At 43.1% G+C, this 25,454-nt stretch overlaps 1 protein-coding gene across 1 annotated transcript in view; it reads left to right on the top strand.

Annotated features, from left to right (window-relative positions):
- The window catches only part of THSD4 (thrombospondin type 1 domain containing 4), a 574,978-nt gene that overhangs the window by 439,945 nt on the left and 109,579 nt on the right, over positions 1-25,454 (top strand). Inside the window, exon 9 of the mRNA XM_034994843.1 lies at positions 18,559-18,763. Within this exon, the coding sequence (XP_034850734.1) occupies positions 18,559-18,763 (205 nt within the window). The remainder of the gene's footprint in view (positions 1-18,558; positions 18,764-25,454) is intronic.

Genomic DNA, 25,454 nt, shown 5'->3' on the forward strand with positions numbered 1-25,454 from the left:
CCTTCTATTCAGGGGATTTCTCACCTGTAAGCAGCTTCCTAAGAGAAGAGCTCTGAATGACAGCAAGTCTCTCCCTCAAAACAGCTTTCCAGATTTATGTTTCGTTCCTTGAGAAATGAAGGCATTCCTCCCTTAGTATCTTTTCTGAGTTTCCTGGAGGATGAGTAAAAAAGAGAAAAGACAATAATTAACAGAATGCTTTTCAAATATAACCCGGGGACTTTAGCTGGAAAACACCAACACCTAAAGGTCTCCTTAAGATAGCTATCTTTTGAATTAAGAGTTCAGGTGAGAAGAGGAACAACTGGATGAGTTTACCAACGGCAACAGAATAAATAGAAAGCTCTGAGGGTAAATGGTTCTCTTGGAAGAGCACCCACCACTAAGAGGTAGAAGGGAGTCAATGCAGTTACTGCTATTTTAACTCTAACTTTTTTTTTTAAAGATTTTTATTTATTTATTAGAGAGAAAGAGAGAGCACGCACAAGCCAGGGGGAGGGGCAGAGGAAGAGTGAGAAGCCGACTCCCCGCTGAGACGTGGGACTCGATCCCAGGACCCTGAGATCATGACCTGAGCCGAAGGCAGACACTTAACCAACAGAGCCACCCAGATGCCCCCGATTAACTCTTTCTAACCATTGTTTACAGATCTTCAGTTTCTCATTTACTTTCAAAAACACCTGCATTTGAGGGGCGCCTGGGTGGCTCAGTTGGTTAAGCAACTGCCTTCAGCTCAGGTCGTGATCCTGGAGTCCCAGGATCGAGTCCCACATCGGGCTCCCCGCTCAGTGGGGAGTCTGCTTCTCCCTCTGACCCTCTCCCCTCTCATGCTCTCTCTCACTCTCTCTCTCTCTCAAATAAATAAATAAAATCTTTAAAAAAAAAAAAAACACCTGCATTTGAGATTTTAGATGAAAACTAAAACACCTTTACTAACAAATTCTTAAAATGTTTGGCTTTCAGAAAACATCTTGAGCTGTATACACTGAGAAAGTACAGCCAAGAACTGAGCTTTGGAAGCCCACAGTTAGGAGACAAGGAAAGGAAGGAAGGAGAACGTAGAGGGCCAAGGTGGCCGCTGTCATGCAATGCAGAGGCAGAGAATAATTCAAAAGGCGAGGCATGAGCAATGTTCTTGCAAACGAATAAGACCCCATTTGTTACAGGGAAAATAAAGTCATGAGTATCTTGGAGGGAGAAAATGTCTATAACCTGGTGTGGGTGAAAGTCCATGGCCAAAGGTTAAGGAGACATGATTGTGTGAAAATTGGTGGGAAGGGCGCCTGGGTGGCTCAGTTGGTTAAGCGACTGCCTTCGGCTCAGGTCATGATCCTGGAGTCCCGGGATCGAGTCCGGCATCGGGCTCCCTGCTCGACAGGGAGTCTGTTTCTCCCTCTGACCCTCCCCCTCTCATGCCGTTTCTCTCTCTCTCTCCCTCAAATAAATAAATAAATAAAATCTTTAAAAAAAGAAAATTGGTGGGATATTTGGTAGTGAAAGGATAACAGCCAAAAGTAGATGCAACATCAAGTTTGGGGCTGTGGTGAAGGTCAGGATTGTCAGTGATCCCGCATGTTCATTCCACGTTTTACAGGCCATGGTTACTCTTTTACAGGCCATGGCTGTATTTTCAGAAGATTGAAGGCCATTTAGATACGTGTGGGCCTCTGTTTCACTCTGGCTTTGTTTGATACATGAAAGTTGTGATAAAATGTCCTTTAGATGCCCCACAGGGTCTTCCATGGGGCTTTCCAAACTATGTCTCATAACCCAGAAGCCCTGAGTGAGAGGTAGTTTCTGAACCCTTGAAAACTAACACTATACATGAAAATAATGAGCTGCATATGGGATTGGCAAGTAGCAGTCTGTATTTATTAGCAGTTTGTCTTTTCTATACAATGAAGAGAAAAGTCTTTTTAAGCAATTCCAGCCACTCAATTTAAAACTCTATTATTCTCATAGTCACAGTACTTTTCCTTTAAGATATATCAGTGTAATAGTACGCTTTTTCCCCGGCATTACAAAGAAAGAATTCAGAACATTGTTTGACTGTATCGACATTAGAAATTAGCATGATCTAGACTTTGTGACCTAGCAGGAAATTCTACATGTTTTGGTGGTAGGTTTAAGAATGTAACTGGAAGTTCCGTATCAATCAGATTAGTCTGTGTTATACTTGCCCGACAATAACAAAATCTCAGTGGTTCCACACAGAGATTTCTTTTTCACTGTAGTACTTACAGAGCCAGAAGGGGTTCTGTTGGCAGTGGCGCCACCACCCTCGGCAGCTGCCGTCTCACCCAAGTCCCCAAGACTCGCTCTGGCAGAGGAAAACAGGGTGGAGAGTTTGAGCACCGGCAATGAAATGCTAGGTGCCATGCCCACTCACATCCCATCGGCCAGAACTAGTCACGTGGTCAGGCTTAACTCCAGAGGGGGGGACTGTAATCTTCCATGTACTTACAGATACAAAGAGCCAGAGACTGAGAAACGTCAGTAATGTTGAAAAAAAAAGTAGGTTTACCCTACTTTTCCCTTTGCCTAAGAAGAAAAGATGAGCATCCTCATCAACCTTGTCTTGTAGGACGGTTGTGATGTCATATTCCTTAAGTGTCATCTTACCTTTTAGCATCACATCATAGAATGCCAAAGTAGGGGAGGGTGTGTGTGTCGAGGGGGGCGGGGGGGTCTGGGAATGGTAGGGTGGAGTTTGGAGGGTAGGGGTGAGGTAAATCGTTCTTCAAGGGACCCTCAAGTCTAATTGCTGAGTTTTGCAAATAAAGAAACTGACTTTCAAAGAAGGAGAGTGACTTACCCAAGGTAACATGCACGCAGTCCAGAGGAGGGCAAGATTGGAACCTAGCTGGGTCTCTCCCCTTTTCCACCACCACTTTCTTTCAGGACCCTGAGGTCATGACCTGAGCCAAAGGCAGACTGACTGAGCCACCAGGCACCCCCCCCAATCCATTTCTGAATTTTGTTTCAGTTTACAACTCTTGAGTTCTTGATTAATGCAGACAATAAATTGCAAATTCTAGACAGGTAATCTCTTTGATTACAATAAAAATGGGAGCAGTTTGTCCTGAGGGCTGCATAAAAATAAGTTAATACTGTAGCATCCAGTGTATTAGGTGTATACAGCAGTTGAGGATGGTATTTCTCAAGCTCTTCCTATTTTAAAAACATGATTTAAAGATTATGAAAACATTAAAACCTTAAAGTAGTTTTAAAATTACTGATCTGTCTCATCTAGCAGACACATTTTATAAGTTAAATTAGTCCTGTGACCTGTCCAGGGTCTTGGCAGGGAACAGCAGTTCCTAGGCTGATTCCGGTATGGAACTTGACCCCCAAGGCACTTCCTCCGACCTTGGTTAGACCACATGCCTTCTATGATTTTTTCTACTCCCAAGATTCTGTGGTTCCAGCATGCTGTGTTTAGTGGAAATACTTGCTAAGAAGCCTGATTTTACTATGATAAGCTTCCTCCTCATCTTATTGGTTGGGCCATTTTTTCTTCTCTATATTACAAAAATCTGTTATGAAATGAAATTTCAAAGTTGTATTTTCTGAAAAGGATATGACCTTTATTTCAAATCCATTTGAGTAATCTCTGTATAAAATAAAGAACTGTGGTCTTCTACAGCAAGGAGAGTGAATGGTTATGGCTGACATGCCTTGGTACCTGTAAGGTCCGAATTTATAAGGAAACCCAAACTTGATTTTCATGGCCAGCTAGATCAATGCCCTATGCCACCCTTGCATGTATTCTGTTCCCTGGCATTTTAGCTTCTATTAAAAAACCTGGCTCAATTTGTTGACGACTTTGAGCCACAGAAGAGAGGAAGACAAACATCCTCAGCTCTGTCAACGACATGGTTTTCTGGCCATCCTAAGGAGCAAATAAATCATTTTGCTAGTTACTATCTCAATAGCTTTGTGTCAACCATGTCACCATTACCAACTTACTTGAGGCAAGAATTTTCCAGTGTTCAAGTAGACACTTTCTCTAGCAGTCCAATTCACTCCTTATCTCAGGGTTCATGCCTTGGCTAACTCACAAAACCCATAGGAGTCATTAACAACTAAAAATCCATGTTCTGCAGCAACGCCTATTAAGCTATGGGTTTGTAGCCTTCTTGTGCTCAAGATTTCCAGAAATTTATTTATTTTAAAGGGAGTAGACTGTTTCCTATCATCATTTAAAAACACAAGTTGAAGAAATTGAAATTATACAGTGATTTCTTTGCAGCCCTCAAATATATGTAGGATACAGTCACAAAAAGGGTGAGCTTAGATTTCAAAAGGGATTGAAAATCCCCAGGATCACTAGGATGACCCAAATAAACCCAAAGGAAAGGTGGTCTTGGGGGAAACCCTGACCTGTCAGCTCATGGTTCCCTTTCTGCTCGTTAAAGGACAACATTCTGGAGGCCTGAGGCTGAGAGATCTTCATAGGAAACAGAAGTTGCCCAAAGGATTTCATGTCCCAGACCCTTAGGTCTGCACTGGAGAGAAAGTCTCCATCAAATCCTTTTGTTACAACAGGAGAAAGTGGTTGGGAGACTTTTTAGTGTCAGGGCTTCCAGCAGCCCGTGGCGACAATGGAGAAGAGAAGACTCAAAGCTTCTGGGAAATCGGAGCTGTCCCATGAGTGTGAAGGGGAAGTCCATGATGATATTAAGGTGACTCCTTTCCATGAAATGTCAGGGAAGAGCAGGCACTCAGAAGTCACCTTTATAGCCACCACCTGTCAACCCCAGGCTGCATGTCCTCAGTCAGTGGACATTTGCTTTTGTGGCCCTTGTGTTCACCCACTTCCAGAGCAGTTCTGGCCCCCTCCTCTTGCAGGCCCTGCTCCTCCCCTGTCAGCATGTGCTATCCACCACCAGAGTCCCTGTCTCATCACCATGTTCACCTCACCTGTTTGGCCTGCATCTTATCACCCTGCTTCTGGGTTCTTGAGCTCTTTAGACATGGGTTAGCATCCTGATGCCTCGGTGTGTGACCTTGGGTGAGTCACCGAACTTCCCTCTTCCCTCCTCTGTTAAAATGGCAGTAAATATTTTCACCCGAGGAGATCCTTTCTATTACTTTTCTTGGGATGTTCATAAGAACTTCTATAGACCTCTCTGAGTAATGAGAGCACAACATTTTCGTGGGGCCCAGGGAGTCCATCCATTGTTGAAAGAGAATTTTTGACTTTTTGACTTTGGCTCTGGCTTTCTTTTAACTAGGGTTTATTCTACTCTGCCAAAGAAACGTTTTCTTTTTACTTCCGTATTTGCTGCCATTCCACATTCTTTAAAGTACACGCAGGCCATTCTCTCACTAAATAACATTCCAAGGCAGCTATTGTTTAAGCTAGGAATGAGTATCATTTGTTTGTATTTCTTTGAATGTGCCCTCTATGTTATCTTTAACTTGACTTTAAATAAAACATAATATGTATTGGGTGCCTTCCATGTGTCAGATGCTTTTTGCAAACTTCATCTGCCTTTGACATCGCCAAACCAACCCAATAAATTAGAATATATCATTAATAGTTAGTGTTCCTAATTAGCATGTACTGTCATTTTAATAAAGTACCTTTGTTGTCGAAGGGTAAGGAGGCTAGATTCTTTTCAAAATTCCTACTTCACTCGGTTTTCCACACCTGGGGTAGAGCTTTTTCTTGAGCTGCTACAGCCCCAGGCGCTCCTTTCCACTTGGAATCAGGGACTCGAATATAGGCATAATGCCTGGGAGAAATAATCAGCTTGTTTAAGTGACAGCTGACATCAGGAAGCCTTTTGAGCCCGAAGAATGACATGATGACAGCAGTATCTTGGAAAGATAAATTTCCCAGCCACATGCAGGATAGATTACCTGAAACCACAGCATTAGCCTTTCTTATGCTGACACATCTGGGGGGCATGATTTAAAAGCTCATAAATATGATCTGTTTAAAGAAGGGACTGGTGAAAATTGAGAATTTCAAGGTTCCACCAAAGAAGGTGAAGGAGCAGTATTTATGCAACCGGTTTGGATGTCCTAAATATTTGTGTACACAAGTGCATATTGTTAATGTGATCACTTGGAAGCCATGTGTCTTACGTGCCACTGCCCTACCTTCTGCTTTAAAGTTGCAAGAGTCGGGAAATTCTCTGCAAGCATGAGAATTATTCATCTGGCTGCCACCTGAATTATTGTTATGGAACACATTGAGTTTGACAGAGAACCCTGTTCTTAGCTATCCTTCAAAAGAAGCGTGAAGGAGCCTTCATGTTTAAATATTTCAGCCCAACTTCTTCCTTCTGAGCATGCATGGAACACACAGTGTCTTTATTTATTAATGAAATGAATATTTCTATTGGATGCATCGATGGTTAGAAGAGAGAATCAGAAGAAATTATCCTGATTGGATTTCTTGGTCATTCTAACACCAAAGAGCAAGCTCTTGGATGGGGTAATCTTATCTCCCATGGAACAGGATGCTTTTCCTCAAGTCATAAATATTTCCCAGCCTGATAAACCAGCAGTTTCCATTCCCAGGAAGACAAATGAGAAAGACAGTTACTATTCTGGTGAATAATTTTGGACCTAGGAATTTGCTATGAAAAAAAGGGTAGGGTTATAGATGTTACCTCCCTTGGGTGAATGCGCACTGAATGAATGGGAAGAGACAACATGGGAGAGCAGGAGAATAAAGAGAAGCTCTAGGAGATGCCGACTCAATTGTTAGTCCTCGTGAAAGAAGAGGCAACAGACTATATATAGGTGGAGCCCACGTGGAAGGGTCTTGGGGAAAGCCAGAGAGCAGCCCCCAGAGATATGAGCAATGAGAAGGAATTATTCCTATTTGATTTCTTGGTCATTCTGGCGGTTGGTATATGTGACCCATGGCCACAGGCCCTGTTCTCACAAACAAGGGTTTCCACTGGACTAGGGGACTATGCAACCAGCAGAGGAGAGAGAACCTGGGCTTTAAAGCCAGAAAGCCTTTTGTTTGAACCCTCTATCACACCTCTGTGTGACCTTACTTACCTTCTCTGAGCTCCGATAAAATAGTGAGGGTCAAGATCATTAAACAGGCTAACATATAGAAGATAACTAGTACAGGGTGAGTGCTCTCTCCGTGATAGCTGTCCCTTATAGACATGGGTCTTCCTACCGCCTGGATCCCTGCAAACTGCTTGCGTCCCTGCTTGCCTCTGCTTTCCACCCACAAATCCTCTAAGACTGTGCTCCAGTATGCCCAAGCTATAAGCTCCATCCATAGCCTCCCTTGCTCTGTTTCTAAAATGAACATAACCCCTTTACAATTCTTGAGGTTTTTCATAGCTGGTCTCCCACACAAGCCAGGAAAGACTCACAAAAGAAACACATTTTTTAAAAAAATAGAGAGGTAATAAATTTATAAGAAAATCTCTGAAAATCTTGATCGCCATTGTTCCAGAACATCGTGGAAATGCGAATGATCACAGCAGTTTGCCTGTTAAACCCTGGCTTCCAACACCACCTGAGAATCGTGTGTAAGTAGAAGAAAGATTGCGGTGGACAGTATGAACAGACCAGGCTCCTCTGCGAGTAGAGAAGTGTGTGTGCCTTGTGTGAGAATAATGAGGATGCCTGCGCTGCCAGGGACAGGTCACTTGAAGCCGGACAGACACACCCTCCAGGAGGAAAGCATACCAACATTATCCCAGCCCCTATTCTATGCCGGTTCTGAACTAGGTGTCTTCATCTGATTTAATCCTGTTCTCATTTAATCCTCACAAGGGATTTGAGAATTATACCTTACTGGCTCTGTTTAAGACTCAGAAAAACGATGTCACCTGCAGGTGTAGAGGGCTTTAGGGATGCTCTTAGGCATGCATGTGTCTAGAGGAAAAGACTTTCGGAGACAGGGGGAGTGTAGAAGAGAAATTTCAGATGCTGGAAATGGAAAGAAGGGGGGGCTTCAAGGAGTCTAGGCCAGGAATCCTAAAGGCAGGAAAAGAGGCCCAACGCAGGTGTAGAAGTTCAAGAAAGATGTGGGAGGGCCAGGAACAGAGCGAGGTTTACATCTCAGCAAGTGAGCTTCAGGTGCAAGGCCAGTTAACCACGGTCCTCCCACCCACTCAGGGCTCCTGCTTGGCCCTCCACCATCTCTTGGCTTCTCTCCTGCTTTGTCCCCTTCTTCTCTCTCTCGCCCTGGAAGCAAAACCAGACTCCTCCCATTTAGCCATATCTCAGTTTGGCCATCATATCTTGTTGCCTTGGTTTCTGCTGACCCCAACCGTTTATCCAAGTATTTTCACAAAGACCGTCTGTTAAAAGGAGTTGCTCTTGTAGCTGGTAGATAAAAGCATTCTCATATGGTTATGGGGACATAATAAGCACGAAGGAAAGAAGAGTCACCATTTGTGGTGAAGAGACAGTAAAACCCTGTCTCCGGAGAGCATCGCAGTGTCATGAAAAGGAGTCCCGGCAAGAAGTCCTCTCTCTGCCACCCCGGAGAAATCACTTCCCCTCCCAGGTCTTGGTGCTTCACCCGTGAGGCATGGAGGTGGGGGCCCCAGAGCCTCTCCTGCTGTGCATCACTGGGATTCTCAGGAGACTGTGTGTGAATATGTGTCTTACCTCCACCCCGACCCCCCACCCCCGCCTTAAAAATCTCCCAGGGAAGAGCTCTCCGAAGGCATTCTTTCTTTCCAGTTTGTAACCAAAAGGGTAGTAGTGCCGCCCTATCTTTGTTTTGCCTGGATGGGAGAGTTGGCTGCCACTTACGGGTTGGTGTGCAACTTGAGAAAAGTAGAAAGAACATGAAGTAAACAAAAAGTGACCCCAAAAGCCAAAGAATCCCAGATTGCACAGGAATCACCTAAGGGTGCTGCTCAAACACAGATTTCAATTCAGTAAGCCTGGGGTGGGGGCCAGAATTTCTAACAAGCACTCAGATGATGCCTATGCTTGCTGGTCCATGGACCACACTTTGAGTAACAAGGGTCGAGAAAAGATCAAATAATGTTTATTATTCTTGATTTAAAAAAAAAAAAAACTGAGACAGAGGAGAAAAAAATCTATACTTTGGAAGGATTTCCATCCAAAAAGCTAAAATGAAAATGTTTAGGGTGTTAGAGGAAAGTTCCACCCAAAGAGAGAGAATTAATATGACCAAATCCAATGAACAAATTAATGATCACCAAGATCTACACCTTGATCCCGGCTCTAAGATGACTCCATCACGGGCCTGCACACCCCTGACCTACCACCCCCAGCCCCCACAGCATCTGTAAGGCTTCTACCTGAAATAGGCAACATTGCTGTTCTTCCAGGTTCCCACGCCATAGACCTAGAAATCTTCCCTACTTTGCCTGCAATAGAGCATCCTTCTTCAGTCCATTGGCTGTTTCTTCAGTGTAACATCGTCAGTGTGCCTTTGCCCTCTGTTCAAATTCCCTCTCTCCATCCAGGCCTCCTTCCCTCTGTGCCCATCCAAATGTAGCTGTCTTTATGCTTCTCGACCTCTAGTCTCTCCATCTCCACTCCACATCTATGTCTGCTCAGCATCTCCCCAAAACAGCATTTCAGTGTGCTATTCCCAACTCCACAGCCTTGGGACTCAAGCCCCCGAACTTTTCCCTCTTCGTCTCCCCACCCAGCCAGCCAGCCAACCAGTCTTCTCAGCCATCCCTGGAGATCACCCAGTGACATCCAAAAGCCCATTAATTCCCAAAGTTTAATGCATTTACGCAGATTTCTAAGCATTGTCATGAGCAATCAGAAAACAAAAGGCCTGACTCGTTCACTCACATTTTTATATGCTCCCCAAAAACGTTTTGAGAAGCAGAAAGTCCTATCTTAACAACCGTAAATATGCAATCAACCTGAATTGCTGAGCCCACCCTTCTGGTATTTCTCAACAATCATCCTTTAAATGTTCAACCACTGTTTCCTGTCCCTAAACTAGTTGCTTAGGTGAGTACCATTTTACCAAGGCTTCTAGGTGCCATCTTGTGGAGAGAGATGCAAACAGGCACGTTTGGAGAGACGCTTTGTGTCAAGGAAATGACAAGGATGCAAGCAAGAGTCTCCCTCATTGCCTTCTGGTTGGTGCTGGATTCACCCATAGTCCTCTGAGGGCCTTCTGGTTGGACCCACACCTGCAGGCTCAGGCTGCCTGAGCCCAGGAGGCCATAGAAATGAGGCCAGGGTGCAAGCAGCCTCCATCCTAGGGCACATTCATCAACCCAACTCACCATTGCCTTTTGCCAATACTTCCTTCCAGAACTTGACCCTATAGAATGTAGACAGTGTCTCTCTGTTCCTTTCTTCAGGAAACTTCCTAGTTCTGACCCCTTGGCCACCCAAGCCACAGTATCTGACAGACCTGCCCGGCATGGTATGGGCCCCTCCTGCGGCCCTATAGAGTTTCCATACAATCTGACCAAGTATTTTACTTTTTTCTAAATATATATATATAGTTTATTATTTTGAAGTTTGATTCTTTTGAATCATTTTTCTTTTTTTCCCATTTTTAAAAATTTAAATCAACTAATTAATGTATAATGTATTATTGGTTTCAGAGGTAGAGGTCATTGATTCATCAGTCTTATATAATAACCAGTGCTCATTACATCACGTGCCTTCCTTAATGTCCATTACCCAGTTACCCCATCCCCCCACCTCCCTCCCCTCCAGCAACCCTCAGTTTGTTTTCTATGATTAAGAGTCTCTTATAGTTTGTCTCCCTCTCTGGTTTCATCTTGTTTTATTTTTTCCTCTCTTCCCCTATGCTCCTCTGTTTTGTTTCTTAAATTCCACATATCAGAGAGATCATATGGCAATTGTCTTTCTCTGATTGACTTATTTCCCTTAGCATAATACCCTCTAGTTCCATCCACATCATTGCAGATGGCAAGATTTCATTTTTTTGATGGCTGAGTAACATTCCATTGTATATATGAACCACATCTTCTTTATCCATTCATCTTTCGATGGACATCTGGGCTCTTTCCATAGTTTGGCTATTGTGGACATTGCTGCTATAAACATTGGGGTACAGGTGCCCCTTTGGATTACTACATTTGTATCTTTGGGGTAAATACCCAGTAGTGCAATTGCTGGATCATATGGTAGCTCTATTTTCAACTTTTTGAGGAACCTCCATACTGTCTTCCAGAGTGGTTGCACCAGCTTGCATTCCCACCAACAGTGTAGGAGGGTTCCCCTTTCTCTGCATCCTCGCCAACATCTGTCGTTTCCTGACTTGTTCATTTTAGCCATTCTGACTGGTGTGAGGTGGTATCTCACTGTGATTTTGATTTGTATTTCCCTGATGCCCGGTGATGTTGAGCATTTTTTCATGTGTCTGTTCTGACCAAATTTTTAAACAGAATTCTTTTTAAACAGAGAATTCACCGTACAGCCTTACATTTTATTTTTTTATTTTTTTTAAAGATTTTATTTATTTACTTGACAGAGAGACAGTGAGAGAGGGAATACAAGCAGGGGGAGTGGGAGAGGGAGAAGCAGGCTCCCCGCCGAGCAGGGAGCCTGATGCGGGGCTCAATCCCAGGACCCTGGGATCATGACCTGAGCCGAAGACAGACACTTAACCGACTGAGCCACCCAGGCACCCCAACAGCCTTACATTTTAAAAGAAAGGGGGAGAGATGCCTGGGTGGCTCAGTCAGTTAAGTGTCTGTCTTCGGCTCGGGTCATGATTCCAGGACCCATCATGATCCCAGAGTCCTGGGATCCAGTCCCATGTTGGGCTCCTTGCTCAGCAGGGAGCCTAATTCTCCCTCTGCCTGCTGCTCTCCTGCTTGTGATCTTGTGCTCTCTCTCTCTCTGACAAATAAATAAAATCTTTAAAAAAAAAGAGTAAAGTGGAAGTCCAGAGGTTTCTACTACTGGATGCAAAAATATGTACACCTTATTTTTATTATAAAAGCAGTTGTCATTGTCATTATTCATTAATGCCCCCCCCCATTTTAATCCATTGGGAAGAAGACCATGAAACTGAAGCATCGGCACTTTACAGTTTGGAGAACCCCTACTCTCCATGGAGAGATGACCCTCATGGCAAGGAGGGTGGTAATTCTCTTGCAGCATGTGAAATGTTTCCCTCTCGGGGCTTCTTTCATCAGATTTGTAAACATCGTTGCAGCTGATTCTCACCCAATTTTATCCAACGAGAGCGCCAACATTTTCTTCTAGTTAAGTCACTGGTGAAGGTGCTATTCTCTAGTGAAACAGGATGAGGTACTGAAAAGCGACAACCATAAGCTTGATTAAAACCAGATCACTAGTTTCACAATTGCCTTCATTAGGGAAGCCAAAATACCTTTCATCCCATGGACCGTTTCTTCTCTTCAAATGAATGACAGTGTCAGTTTGTTTCCCATGGATTCCTGTTTCTAATTTAATTTTGTCGACATACGGCAAATTCCTCTGACTTTAGACATGGCAGGATTCCTCACATCGGGGCTGTACCTCTCTTTTTCAGAAACAGTTTAGCACCAGAAGACACCTTAGAGATGATCCAGTTGAGGGAGAAAATTGGTCCTATAACTTTGATCTCTCTCTTTTTTTTTAAGATTTTATTTATTTATTTGACAGAGAGAGACACAGCGAAAGAGGGAACACAAGCAGGGGGAGTGGGAGAGGGAGAAGCAGGCTTCCCGCGGAGCAGGGAGCCCGATGCGGGGCTGGATCCCAGGACCCTGAGATCATGACCTGAGCCGAAGTCAGACACTTAACGACTGAGCCACCCAGGTGCCCCTAACTTTGATCTCTTGATGCCTCAACCAGCTGCTCTTTCATTCAACAAACACTTACAAGTACCTACTGTATACTAGTCACTGTGCTCTTTCCAGTACATAATCCCGCTCACACTGAAATTAAGCCAAATGGCAAGCTTGAAGAGCCCTAGGCTACTTGTTAGTTTGATGGCAGTGTGGAAGTGGGTTTTTATTTTCGCTGGATAATTAAGTATTCTTTGCTCATTAGCTTCTGACATGGACAGAGTGCTGTTTTGGTGCTTCTGTGGAACTGTCATTGTTCTGATGCTTTCTGGGGGATCTATCATGCTCTTCTCTGGTGTCCCATGAGCTATGGATTATGCAAGAGTGGTGATTCTCAATCAGTTGGAGGTGATTCTGTTACTACGGGGACATTTGGAAATGTCTAGATACATTTTCATCTGTCCCACTGAGGGGAGGGATGCCACTGGCATCCAGAAGCTAGGGTTGCCACCAGCCATCCTACAATACAGAAGACAACCCCCACACCCAGGAACTCTCTGGCCCAAAATATCCCTAGAGCCATGGTTGAGAAACCATGGCCGTGAGAGAGAAGGTAGGAAGGTGAGATGCTGAACTTCCAAACCCTGCCTCATTTTGCATGTTGGAGTTCTGCATTTCTGCATGAGGTTTTGTTTGAGAAGTATGTTTTTTTTCTGCTTAAAAAAAAGCACTTGAAGACTAAGGAGGTAGAAGATGGCAACTCTATGCCTTCTGTTTTAGGGTTGAGACAGAATGGGAGAAGTCAAGTGGGTGGCATATAGGAAACAGGTGAGGGCAATCAGGGGTAAATCTGGAAGCATCAGCCTGAGCCTCAGTCTTGACCACACAGGGCTCTGCACATCTCCCTTCCACCTTGATATACTGAATCATGGGATCATGTCCACCTTCCGGTTTAGTCCAGAGGTTGGCATTTTTTCTAGAAAGTGCCAGATCATAAATATCTTGGGCACTGTGGGCCATACTATCTCTGTCACAACAATTCAACCCTGCTGTTATAGCACAAAAGCAGCCCTAGACAATAAGTAAACAAATGGGCATGTTTGTGTTCTAATAAAGCTTTATTTACAGCAAACAGGTTGTGGGCCAGATTTGGCCTGTGGACTGTCATTTGCCAACCACTGATTTAGACCATAAGTAGGAATCCTGTTTGTTTTACCCTCATGTCTCCCTGCCTACACCTTGTTGGCACATAGTAGGGGTTGCCTCAGGAACTATTTCCTGAACTATATTGAGGGTCAATCGTGTAGGCATAAGTGTTAGCAGGTTTTAAAAGAATAACAATGGGGGAAGACCCATCCAGCATTTGCCAGAGAATTTCTATATATTGTTTAACTGTTTTTCTATGTTGGACACTTAGGATGTTTCTGATTTTTTAAATTAATAATAACAAATGTGATGAGCTGCTTCCTACAGAAATCATTGGCCTAATTTCTTACTATTTCCTTAGCATAAATTCCTAGAAGAAGAATTAGGGTCTTATATTACTAAATGGCTTTCCAGGAAGGTGGTATTGATGTACATTCCTAACAGTAATAAGAGGGAGATATTTATCATTATGCAAAGGATTTCTTTCAACAGAATGTCATGAATAAAGGTTTTGGCATCCATATGTATTTCCACGAATTAGCTTACTGCAAATAAAAGTAAATTGGTGTTAGATACTAATCATTTTAATAATAACATTCTCCCACACTGTTGTGACAGCATGATTATTAAGGCACGTTGTGTTACCTGTCCGTGTCATCTAGCCAACCAGTTGAGGTTGCCGTATCTGGTGTGTTTAGTGAACACACACAGGAACATCTGTTTCCCATTAGGGAATCAGAAGCTCCACTATCTGCACGCCCAGCTCCGGCCTACCCTGGCATGATGTACAGAGGCCTCCTCCCAGTGAAATCCACCACCAGATACGTCACGCAGATTGCTCATTTCCCTCAGGAAATTTCATTTAGGTTAATTTTGGCACACAATTGAGGGCAATTCTTGAGCAATTTCTCTTGTGATGGCTTGCAACGTGTAAAATTTTCCTACAACATGTTGCAGAAATCACTGGAAGAATACTAAGGATGTCTGATAGTTGTCCAATTGCCTTTGTAACAGCAAGAAATATCTCTTTTGAACCACAGTACATGGTAAAAAAAAAAAAAAAATGAAATAAATGTAGATCGAGGAGCAAGTGTTCATCCTGTCCCTTTTCACGAGGTGCTGTTGGAACAGGAAGGGTGAAGGGGCCACGCAATGTGCCTTACCCTTATGGTGAACATTGGCCCTTTCTTAGCTCTTTGGATTTTTCTGACTTCCTCCAAATGAAGAAGAGAATATCTGTGACTGAGAAGTACTAGAGAGTGTTCTAGAAATAGGAGTGGGTCTGTGGTTACGTGATGATGGAATTTACTTAAAAATGGATAGGTTCCCAATGAAATCCAGTATATGAAGGCAATAATTAACAAAACCCCATGTTTTCTGAGAAGCCATCCTCTATAAGCATTTTGCTATATGCCTTCAATGTTTACCTCATTAGATCCTCCCAGCACTGCTGTGAGATAGACACCATACCATCCCCAGCCACAAAGAACCAGAGGCTCAGGATGGGTAATTAACACATCCAAAGATTAGCACTCCTAAGTGGCAGAGCCAGCACAAAACCCGGGTCCAGCAGACTCTAGCGCCCACTTGAAGTCCCCACGGATGGCCCTTGGGTGACACCTCTGAGTTTGGAGATACAGACCAGCATTATTAAGTCATGCCCATCAGAGACCAACTGACCAGCTTCCTCAGGTATAAGCCAGGATTCAGGCCCCATTCATTTCTGGGCATCGTCCCCTGAAAGATCTGGATGGTGGTGGAGATGTTTTCCGTGCCGACCCCAGAAGGAAGTGACCATCCAGCCCCGAGGAAACAGGATGTCACCTTTAGTTCTTGGCAGCACTTGGCAGGTCACCCACTTCGCTGAAGCCAACCTCCAGGCCATTTGGACGTCAGTCAGGAAAAACTGCTACAGCCCTCCCTCCCCACATCTAGATTCCTCCAGAGCGGCCACGCTCTACTCCGGAAGTCTGGCATATGGGGGTGGCATTCGTGGAACTGTGCAGAGCATTTTAATGTAATATCTGTTTCACAAGATAAAACGACATTTAGCCTGGCTGTGGTTGTCTGAGGCCAACCTTGTGATCATCCCATTCTGATTGGGCTGAGGGCTGAGGATTCGTGGGATGTCTCTCCTCGTCTTCGACAGCTCTCCTTTGTCCTTGAACTATCCCTGACACCCTGTTTAGAAGAGAGAGACTCACTAGCCTGTCTGTTCTCCCCACTCTGGGACCCTCTCCACAGCAGCCAAAACTATCATCTGGAGAACAAATCCGAGCACGGCCCTCCCTTTCTTGAGACATCCAATGGTTATTGCTGATGCCATCAGATAAAATTCTCATTCTTCATCCTGGCAACCAAGATTCTTCAACACTTCAACTGAATTCTCCAGCCTGACTTCATCCCTCCCAGCAACCCTACACTTGAGCCGTGTCATTCCTCGAACATGTTTTCCTACTCCCTAAGTGTTCTTTCCTACTTCATGCCTTGTGCACAGCATTCCCTTTACTGGAGTGCCCCATGAGGATGAGCTCGGTCTGGGACAAACTGAGTCCAGGGGGTAGCAGGAATGGAAAGGAAGGAGGGTGAGATTTTGCTGGACAGGGCAGGGACAGTGTGCCGACCCACTCTTGTCTCCATCTTCCCCATCGGTGACAGTCAGACGCATGTCCTTAATTTGATGAGAATCTTGCTTTGGCAATGTGGAGTTTTGTTTGTGTCTTGCTTTCTTTCAAAGCCAAGGAGAAACCCAAGGGGTCAGGGACGGAAATCATGCATGGAAAACATTTTCCTTATTTTTCCACTAAAATGTGCATGGGGCAGGGGCAAGAAATATTTGAGGGAGGAGAAATACATAGCAAACATGGCATTTTGAAAGATTAATTGGATGTGGATGAACATATTGAGATGATGTTCTGTTATTGTCAAAAATAATGTTTTACAGAGAAGCTATTTGTGAAGAGAGACCAGTTATTATTGATGGGCTAATGTGCCCTCAGGAATATGGAAATAATAATGCAGAGGTACAGTGCCTACAGAAAGCTGTCAGTCAAGCGTGAGGTTGGAGCGGAAAGCCTGAACACCTTCTGATTTGACTCTGCATATAGGATTTGACCTGTAGGGCCCGCATGAACAGACCCAGGGGTATTTCACAAAATCAAAAGTGGATTTTGAATGGTTCGTTGACCACTTTGCCCTCTGAGATGTGGTCTGATGATTGCTCTTAGAATTCGAGAACCAACACAAACCTGTGATTTCAGCAAACATGTGTCTCAAGTTTTAGAATCCCATTCTGATTTCAAGTATCATTCCTGATCCCCAGAACCCAGTGAACTAATCCTGTCATCCCGGTACTTCACTGTCCAGGCTATCATCTGCTCCCTTCCATCGGCCCATAGAAATGTGACAGAATTCTTTGCTCAGACCACATGTCCAAATTTTAGATTCAGGAAGCATGATTGTGAGCCCTATGAAATCAGCTTCAGCAGTGGGAAAGGATGGCATAAAGAGAATGATCTTGCGCTTTGTTCCAAGGTTTGATTTTTTGTCATGCAAAATAAAATTGCCCCAACAGAAAACATGAACAGGGAGGGTCATGATAAAGCTAAAAGATCTTAGAATGAGTAATGGGAAGAATCCTTTTTGGAGGAAATTCAGGAAGGTCAGTGGAGTTCCTTTAAATGCCAATAAGCCTGTCTGAACAAGGACCACCCCGTTATTTATTTAGATGCGGATCATGGGGTTTGCTGATGTTTCTGGCCATTGCCTCCCTTCCCCCCTTCCCCTGGGAAATATGCTTTGAGAGAGCCAAGCAAAAGCCTGCTGCTCCAGGCTCTTCAGAGCCCCAGTGACCAGTGGAGACCCAGATCTCAACCAATTTGATTTAATTTCCTAAGACATTGGGCCTGCGAGTACCTCTTCTGGGAGTACTTTGTTAAATGTTTATACAGTCTGTCATTTAGAATGCAGGACTTGGGGACAAACCCCAATTTTAGATGCAGTACTCATCATGGTCCCACAGAACTTTATATAAAAATCCCAGATCGGAGGGGGGGCGTACCTGGGCGGCTCAGTCAGTTAAGTGTCTGCCTTCAGCTCAGGTCGTGATCCCAGAGTCCCAGGAATGAGCACCACGTCAAGCTCCCTCATCCGGGGGGAGTCTACTTCTCCTTCTGCCGCTCCCCCTGCCGCTCCCCCTGCCCATGCTCTCTCTCTCTCTCTCTCTCTCACAAGTAAATAAATAAAATCTTAAAAAAAAAAAAAATCCCAAATGATCTCGCCTCTGAACCCAACAGGGGGATGGATTTGCAGGACAAATTCCCTGTCCAGCCAGTGTAAACAAGTGGCCCGTCCCCAGCCCCTCCCTGTTCTTTCTCTCTACGTTACTTTTCTCCTATCTTTCTCCACCACCAAGCATACCGTTTGATTTACTTGTCCTGTTTGCTGTTTGTGGCCTGCCCCCTGCCCCTAGAGTGTACATTTCATACATACCGTGTGAAGAAGTTGCTGGCCCAGAGTGGGTGCTTTGTGACTCTGTCAAGTGAGGAAAGAATGCACTTGGACACCTGCAGGAGCTGAATGGGGGCAGGAGGGAGGTCAGTGCAAGACCCACCGATAGATCTTCCATCGCCCCCTCTCCCCATCTGCCCCCATGCTCCTGCGATGTGTTCCAAGTCTTTTGTTTTCCACCTCTCGGCAGAGCATTGGCTGTGACGACTACCTGGGCTCGGACAAAGTGGTGGACAAGTGCGGGGTGTGCGGAGGCGACAACACGGGCTGTCAGGTTGTGTCAGGCGTGTTCAAGCACGCCCTCACCAGCCTGGGCTACCACCGAGTGGTCGAGATTCCCCAAGGAGCCACCAAAATCAACATCACCGAGATGCACAAGAGCAACAACTATTTGGGTAAGCTTGGTCTGTTTCCAGAGGAAACCGTCTGTCACTATTGGATGATTCATTCCTTCCCAGGAGCGTGACACAGCAGGGTCCAGACGTCCTTGGACTTGGAGAAGGTGCCACTGGGGAATGCCAAAGCACCACTTGGCCTCCTCCTTGACATGAGAAGCGTGGGTGGAGGAAATTTTTAAAGTCCTTGCAAATAAATATGTAACGCCTACACATATAAGCCAGCCTTCGTTCCTTCCAAGAGAAATATGGTTATGCACTAGATACTGGGCTAAATGGTTTCTCTGAGATGGGGGAGGCTCTTTGAAAAGCCGAGGTACGGGCCAGTCTTCGTTCTGTTGGAGTTCAGCCAGGGGCCTTCGATGATCCTGTCTGGAGCTTCATTCCCTACAGGTCTGAAGTAAAAGCCGTGTTTCTCTTCTTTCTGCTTCATCTGCCCAGGGCAATGGTATATGTGTATAGTATGTGTATATCTTCTGAAGAGCTGCGGTCATTTTGGGTAATATCAACACTGAGAGGCCATTTTTACCCATTTTCCCGCGGAAGTTTAGATCTTTGTTGATACTTCCTTCTGGGTTGCTGACTGATTGCATTTTATGCAAAGCAAATCGGGTCATACGAATTCATTTTGACCAATTCCTAATTCACGTGAGCATGCACAGATTAGTTAACAAAGTAATATAAGGAAAGCAATTTCTTCAAGTCATTTAGTGAACAGCCATATTCATTTTCATTTTTTAATGATTTCTTGAACAGGAACTGAGAGAGCACAGATGTTATGTGCCAGGCGCTATTCTTAGTGCTTTTCATGTACTAAATTACTGAACCCTCTCAACAACCCTAGGGGAAAGGAGCTGTTCCCATCCGCATTTTATATAGATAAGGAAACAGGCACAGAGAGATTATGTAACTTGCTAAGGTCACACAGCAAGGAAAAGGTGGAGCTGGGATTCGAACCCAGGCAGTCGATCTCCAAGTGTGGTAGTCTATCAAGATATAGTACCCATGAGCAATTCTCCGAACCCGAGTTCTTCTCGTACACCATTGGCCATGCAGCAATCAATGGCTGCAAGCACTGAGAGAGGATTAATTTTGCAAATTTCGAGTCCAGGAACACCGCAGAAGGTAACTCCAGGCCTGATAACTGCAGATGCTGCAGCTCTTCTTTCTGCACCGGGGCAAGCGTAACCAAAATTCGCTTCTCCTGGATTGGTTGGCAGGAGGAGGAAGGGACGGCAGAGGAGACTCTGAGACAAGTCCATCTAAAGGGGAAATCTGTCCCATTTGCTCTGGCAAGTCCAGGCACCGCCAAAGTAGCAATAGCCTAGTTTTCCCAACGAGTAGTTTGGGTGTTGTCTTTAGTTGCGAGGAAATAGTCTTTGTGTGTTTCCTTCTTCTTTTTTTTTTAATATTAGAAAATCACATCTCCATGAATATCCTGTCTTCTAGAATGGCAAGTGTTCTACAGGGGATTATTCGAAGTGCAATTCCATTCAATGCATCAGCAAATAATGCCACTTTTTTATGAACTTGGTGTTGTTTTTAGTAAATTTTCCCTTGCTCAGTTTAGAAAGCTGGTTTTAAGCTGTGCCCTCTGAAGATAAAATCCTGGGTGAATATCCACCTGTTGTCTGAATGGAATCTGCTCTCAGAGCCTCAGTATTTTCATCTAGAGTAGGGGAGTAAGAATCTTGACCTTGTAAGTATTCGTGACAATCAATAGGATAACAGATATTCAGAACCCAGTCACTTATTAGCAATTAACGAATGGCCATTCCCTTTCTTTTGTCTCAGAGACCTTGTCAGTGCACCAAAGCTTCATGGAGTCAAATTTCCCTGTCCCGCTAAAAAAGACTCAGTGGGAGAGTGATTCAGAAAGCCACATTTACCCTTGTAGATGCCCAGAGACCAGTGGGGTACCGGAGAAAGCCAGAGTCCATCGGCAATATTACATGATGTTCTGTGGGCACGGGAGGGAGAATGGAAACAGAAGAGGAGACTGTAGGGAAAGGTTCCAGAGCTGATGATCCAGAGCTTCTGTCTGCAGCACTTAAATCATTTAAAGCACTGGAACGCTCTTTTTTTCCTTTTGATACAATTCACATATCATAAAATTCAGGCTTTTAAATGGTCTTTTTTTTTTTAAAGAGTTATTTATTTATTTGAGAGTTGGGGGAAGGGGAGAGGGAGAGAGAGAATCTCCAGCAGACTGCCCGCCGAGCACAGAGCCAGACGCAGGGCTCGATCCCACGACCGTGAGATCACGATCGGAGCTGAAACCAAGAGTCGGACGCCCCACCGACTGGCCCCCCTCCAGGCGCCCCAGATAGTCGTCTTCTCATCACAGGTGTTCTCTCTACCTGTCTCACGCATCCTGCTAAATCTCCTATTCTGTCAGGTCTGTGTATTTTATTTTATTTTTTTAAAGGTAGATGTTGTTTTTTGTTTTTTTTTTAAGATTTTATTTATTTATTTGAGAGAGAGAGAATGAGAGAGAGAGAGAGCATGAGGGGGGGAAGGTCAGAGGGAGAAGCAGACTCCTCGCTGAGCAAGGAGCCCGATGCGGGACTCGATCCCGGGACTCCAGGATCATGACCTGAGCCGAAGGCAGTTGCTTAACCAACTGAGCCACCCAGGCGCCCAGGTCTGTGTATTTTAAAAGTTAAATTGCATGGGATTGCTTGAGATTAGAGCATGGGTCTCTCTAGCTGTTTTTGAACTGTTCAAGGACTATTTTTTACGTTACACATTTTCAGACACTTAAATGTTTTTCAAAGAGCTATGTGGTGGGTTTCTCTACAGTTTTCCAGGTAATGATGAAGGTTTCAGTGTTCTTACCTCGTATTCCTGGCTAGGAAAACTATTTTGTATAAAAGTGTGACTCGATGCACAAAATTGATTTGGCTGTTCGCATACAGCTGTTCCGTAGAATAGGCAACAGACAGGAAATAAACAGTTCAGATTTTTATCATTGCTTTCAAAAAATGCACAACTTTTAAAGGTTTTTTCAGGTGCCTATTGTTTCCCAGAATTAGCTTTAGTTATTTGTAATGCAAATCAAGCTTTTTCTTGTGAAACACTCGGTATCTTTTAATGACTAATTCTCCAAACTTGTTAGAAATAGAAAGTAGATTTCTATGAAAACAGAAGGATTTGTATTATTAGTGCCAGAAAAGATGGTCTTACCACCTCATTTTAAAAGGTTTTTTAAAACCCTCAATATGTGAGTGACGTTCTCAATATGCCAGTCATCTAGTTAATGAGAGGAGTCATGTGTATAGTAAGTATTTCAGTCTCCAAGCGTTTTGCCGTGCCTGGCCTTCTGATTTTTCAAATTGAACATTCTTTACTTTGCCTGCTTCAAGAAAGATCTAGCTTTACTAAAGATGCAATTATAGAGTGAGGATGTGAAAATCGACATTGAAAAATCAGAAACCACATATGTAGAAGAAGGAGGCATGCATCCCCCAAATCTTGCCTAATATGTAAATAGTGATGGGGCATTCAACCTGACTCTGAGTTTATGGCTTAATTTGGTTTGACCGTTGAGAACTGGACGTTCTAGATTCAGATTCCGAAGGCCTGAGTTCTGGCCCTACCCCTGCCATAACTCACAGGGGGACAAACACACGTGGAGCTGGGGCAACAGGCCAAACGCAGCACTTCACGATGCTCACTATTCTCTCAGCAAAGCTAGAGAAACTGTGACCTTTAATGGTGCACGGATTTTAGGAGATAGAATATTTGTCTCATTTTAGGTTGGAAGCCAATGAAATTCTGCAGACTTGAGCTCCACTTTTCAGTGTTTCTTTGAATTTGTTCACATACTCCAAAATACTGACGAGTTGGTGGATTATAGATTCCTAGATACACATTTTTTTTTTAACGGAAAAGACTTTGGAACCCATGTATCTGCTAAAGCCTATGTATTCTCCTTTTGCATGTGAGTTATTCTGAACCCTGCTCTTTGGAAATAAAAAGCTAAATCTAATTTTATTAAAATGATTGGCATTTTATATTCCTTACCACTTCCTTAATAATAAGATGTAAAATTATTCTAGCTGAAATATCAAAAGTTGGCGTAGTTCAGCTAGCTCAGTTTACTAATGTCATTATGTAACAGTTCAGAAATCAGACATAAAAGCATACCTAGCCAAATTGATTCTACAGGACATGTTCTACCTGCCAACATGTAACATTGTCACAGAGCCTTAGACATGGAAGAAATTTTTGAAAGGTCTATAAGCTTTTAAACATAAACTGGCAATAGCTTTACTGTTAAGCACGTTTTCCTAAAAGTTTTAAACAATAATAATAACCACGAGCATTTAAAAAATCAGGTATCATGGATCATCTATAATTTGCAAACCTTTAATTTATCAGTTGAGCAGCTCTCTATATAGGAAGGACTGGAGTATTTAAATAATAAGATGTCTTACATTTGTATGACAATTAATCCCAAAGATTTTCCATATGCATTGTAAAAATTTTGAACAATACAGATGATATAGAGCAAAAAGATGAGATTCCTTCTGTGTCCCAGCCCCACACCTGGTCCACTGCCGTCAAGTGTTAAGGCAGATAAATGACCACTCTTAGCCGTTCTCTGTGCATCTTCCAGTCCTTTGTGGAAGTACAAACATATATCTTCTAAAAGTGGTGTTAGTATACATACTTTTTGCAGTTTGCTCCTTTACTTTAATATTATATCATACCTTTTCATATTACTGCATAAAGCTAATTCATTATTTTCTGAGTACAGAGTATTCCATACATCAAAGGTAATATAATCTATTTAAACAGTTCTCTATTGAGGGATGTTTAAATTGTCCCATTTTCTAATATTGCAAATAATACATTCATTTTTGTGGTTCAAGATGGCAGACTGAGTACATGAGTTGTTGGGTTTTTTTCTCCTTTCTCCGAAGATTCCATCAAAATGAACCTAAAGGAATAAGACAGGATATAACCTACGACCACCAGAAAAACAAGAGGGGGGCATCTGTGAAATGATTTTAACAAATTTCTGGAACAAAATTTCTGAAAGCAGGTGGAAGAATGTTCACTAATAGAGAGAGGAAATCACAGCCTAGGTAGCAGAGGGGACTGTGATGAGGAGGGGCCAGCCTACATGCAGAGCCCAGGAGCCTCTAAGTCTGGGGGCAGCAGATAAAATGGACGGTGGGAGGAAAAATGGAACTGAAAAATGGGGGAATATATGAACAGGCTCCCCTGCACACACATTCAGAATGCTGGCATCAACCTCCTTATCTAAAAGCTGATGGGAACTAGGGCATGGTTGTGAGGATTGGTGCCCAAGATCTCAGCGTTCATTGTGGAGTTTGAGGAAGGAGTGGCTCAGTGACTGATGCCCCATTCTCTCACCCTCTAAAAGTTGCCCTGTTAACAAGCTCTACCGAGCTTGTTACAGAGTTCTCAAGCAGCCTTCTCATTGCTTTCGTCTTAAACATCAATGGATCTAACATAAGTGGACAACCAAGGATCAGTAGACATTTTTCTAAAGCCTACAGCATGAAAGAGAAAGCCCAAGATAAATAACTGGAAAAGCTGTTTCTAGAAGAAACAGAGCAGATTCTTGGAGAAGAAAATCTATATAAAAGTCCTCTTACAAGTAATACTGCCATGAATATCCTAATAGGTATATCCTTTCATACTTATATAAATATTTCTGTAGGATAGATTCCTAGAAATAGAATTTGTAGGTCAAATGGAATGAACACTTACAATTCTGAGAGATAAAGCAAGATTCCTCTCCAGAGCAGTTGTAACCAGTTGGTACCCCCACCGAAAAGTGTCTTTCTCCACACCCATACCAACATAAAATATTATGAATGTACTTAACTTCTACTACATCTTTTTTATTTGCATTTTCCTGACCACTCATTTTTATTGTGATTTTTACATCTGTAAATTTGCTATTTTTAAATTGTTTGTGGTTTTCTTACTGATTTTAAGAACTCATATATAAGTTATGAATAATAACCATCTTCTGCTCATATATATGTATTAGTCTTTATCTTGTGTTTCAACTATGCTTATGATACCTATTTTTCCATGGAGAAAAATTTTTATCTTCTTTGTCAAATCTGTCGATCATTTTTTTTTTTTTATAGCTAGTGGGTTTTGTTTTACCTAGGAAGACCTGCCCACCTCCAACATTATAAAATTATTCTCTAATATTTTCTTCTATTACTTTTATACTCATTTTGTATATTTAAATATTGATTTATTTGAAATTAATTTTTGTGTGTGGTGTGAGGTAGGGATCTAACTTCCTTTTTCGAAATAGATAAACGGTTGTCACAACACTATTTATTAAATTTCCCCCACTAACCTGAGATGCCACCTCTACCATATATTAAATTCAAATATATATAGATATTTGGATCAAATATATGTGGACTCTTGATATATATGTGGATTCAAGTTCATTGGTCTATTTGGCTCTTCCTGCTTTGATACCATATTGTTTTCATTACTATAGTTTTATGTTGTATTCTTTTAAAGGTCAGCTTTCTGCCCCCTCCCCAGTTCCCTACCCAAACACTTTGTTCTTTTCCTAAATTTCCTTGAGTTTTCTTGTACATTTGTTTTACATACACTTTAAAATCAGTTTGTGAAACTCCGTAAAACTTCCATTGAAATTTTAACTGAGATTGCAATGAATTTA

Source organism: Mirounga leonina, unplaced genomic scaffold (genome assembly GCF_011800145.1).
Source record: "Mirounga leonina isolate KUSES-001 unplaced genomic scaffold, KU_Mleo_1.0 Mir_91, whole genome shotgun sequence".
Lineage (NCBI taxonomy): Eukaryota > Metazoa > Chordata > Mammalia > Carnivora > Phocidae > Mirounga > Mirounga leonina.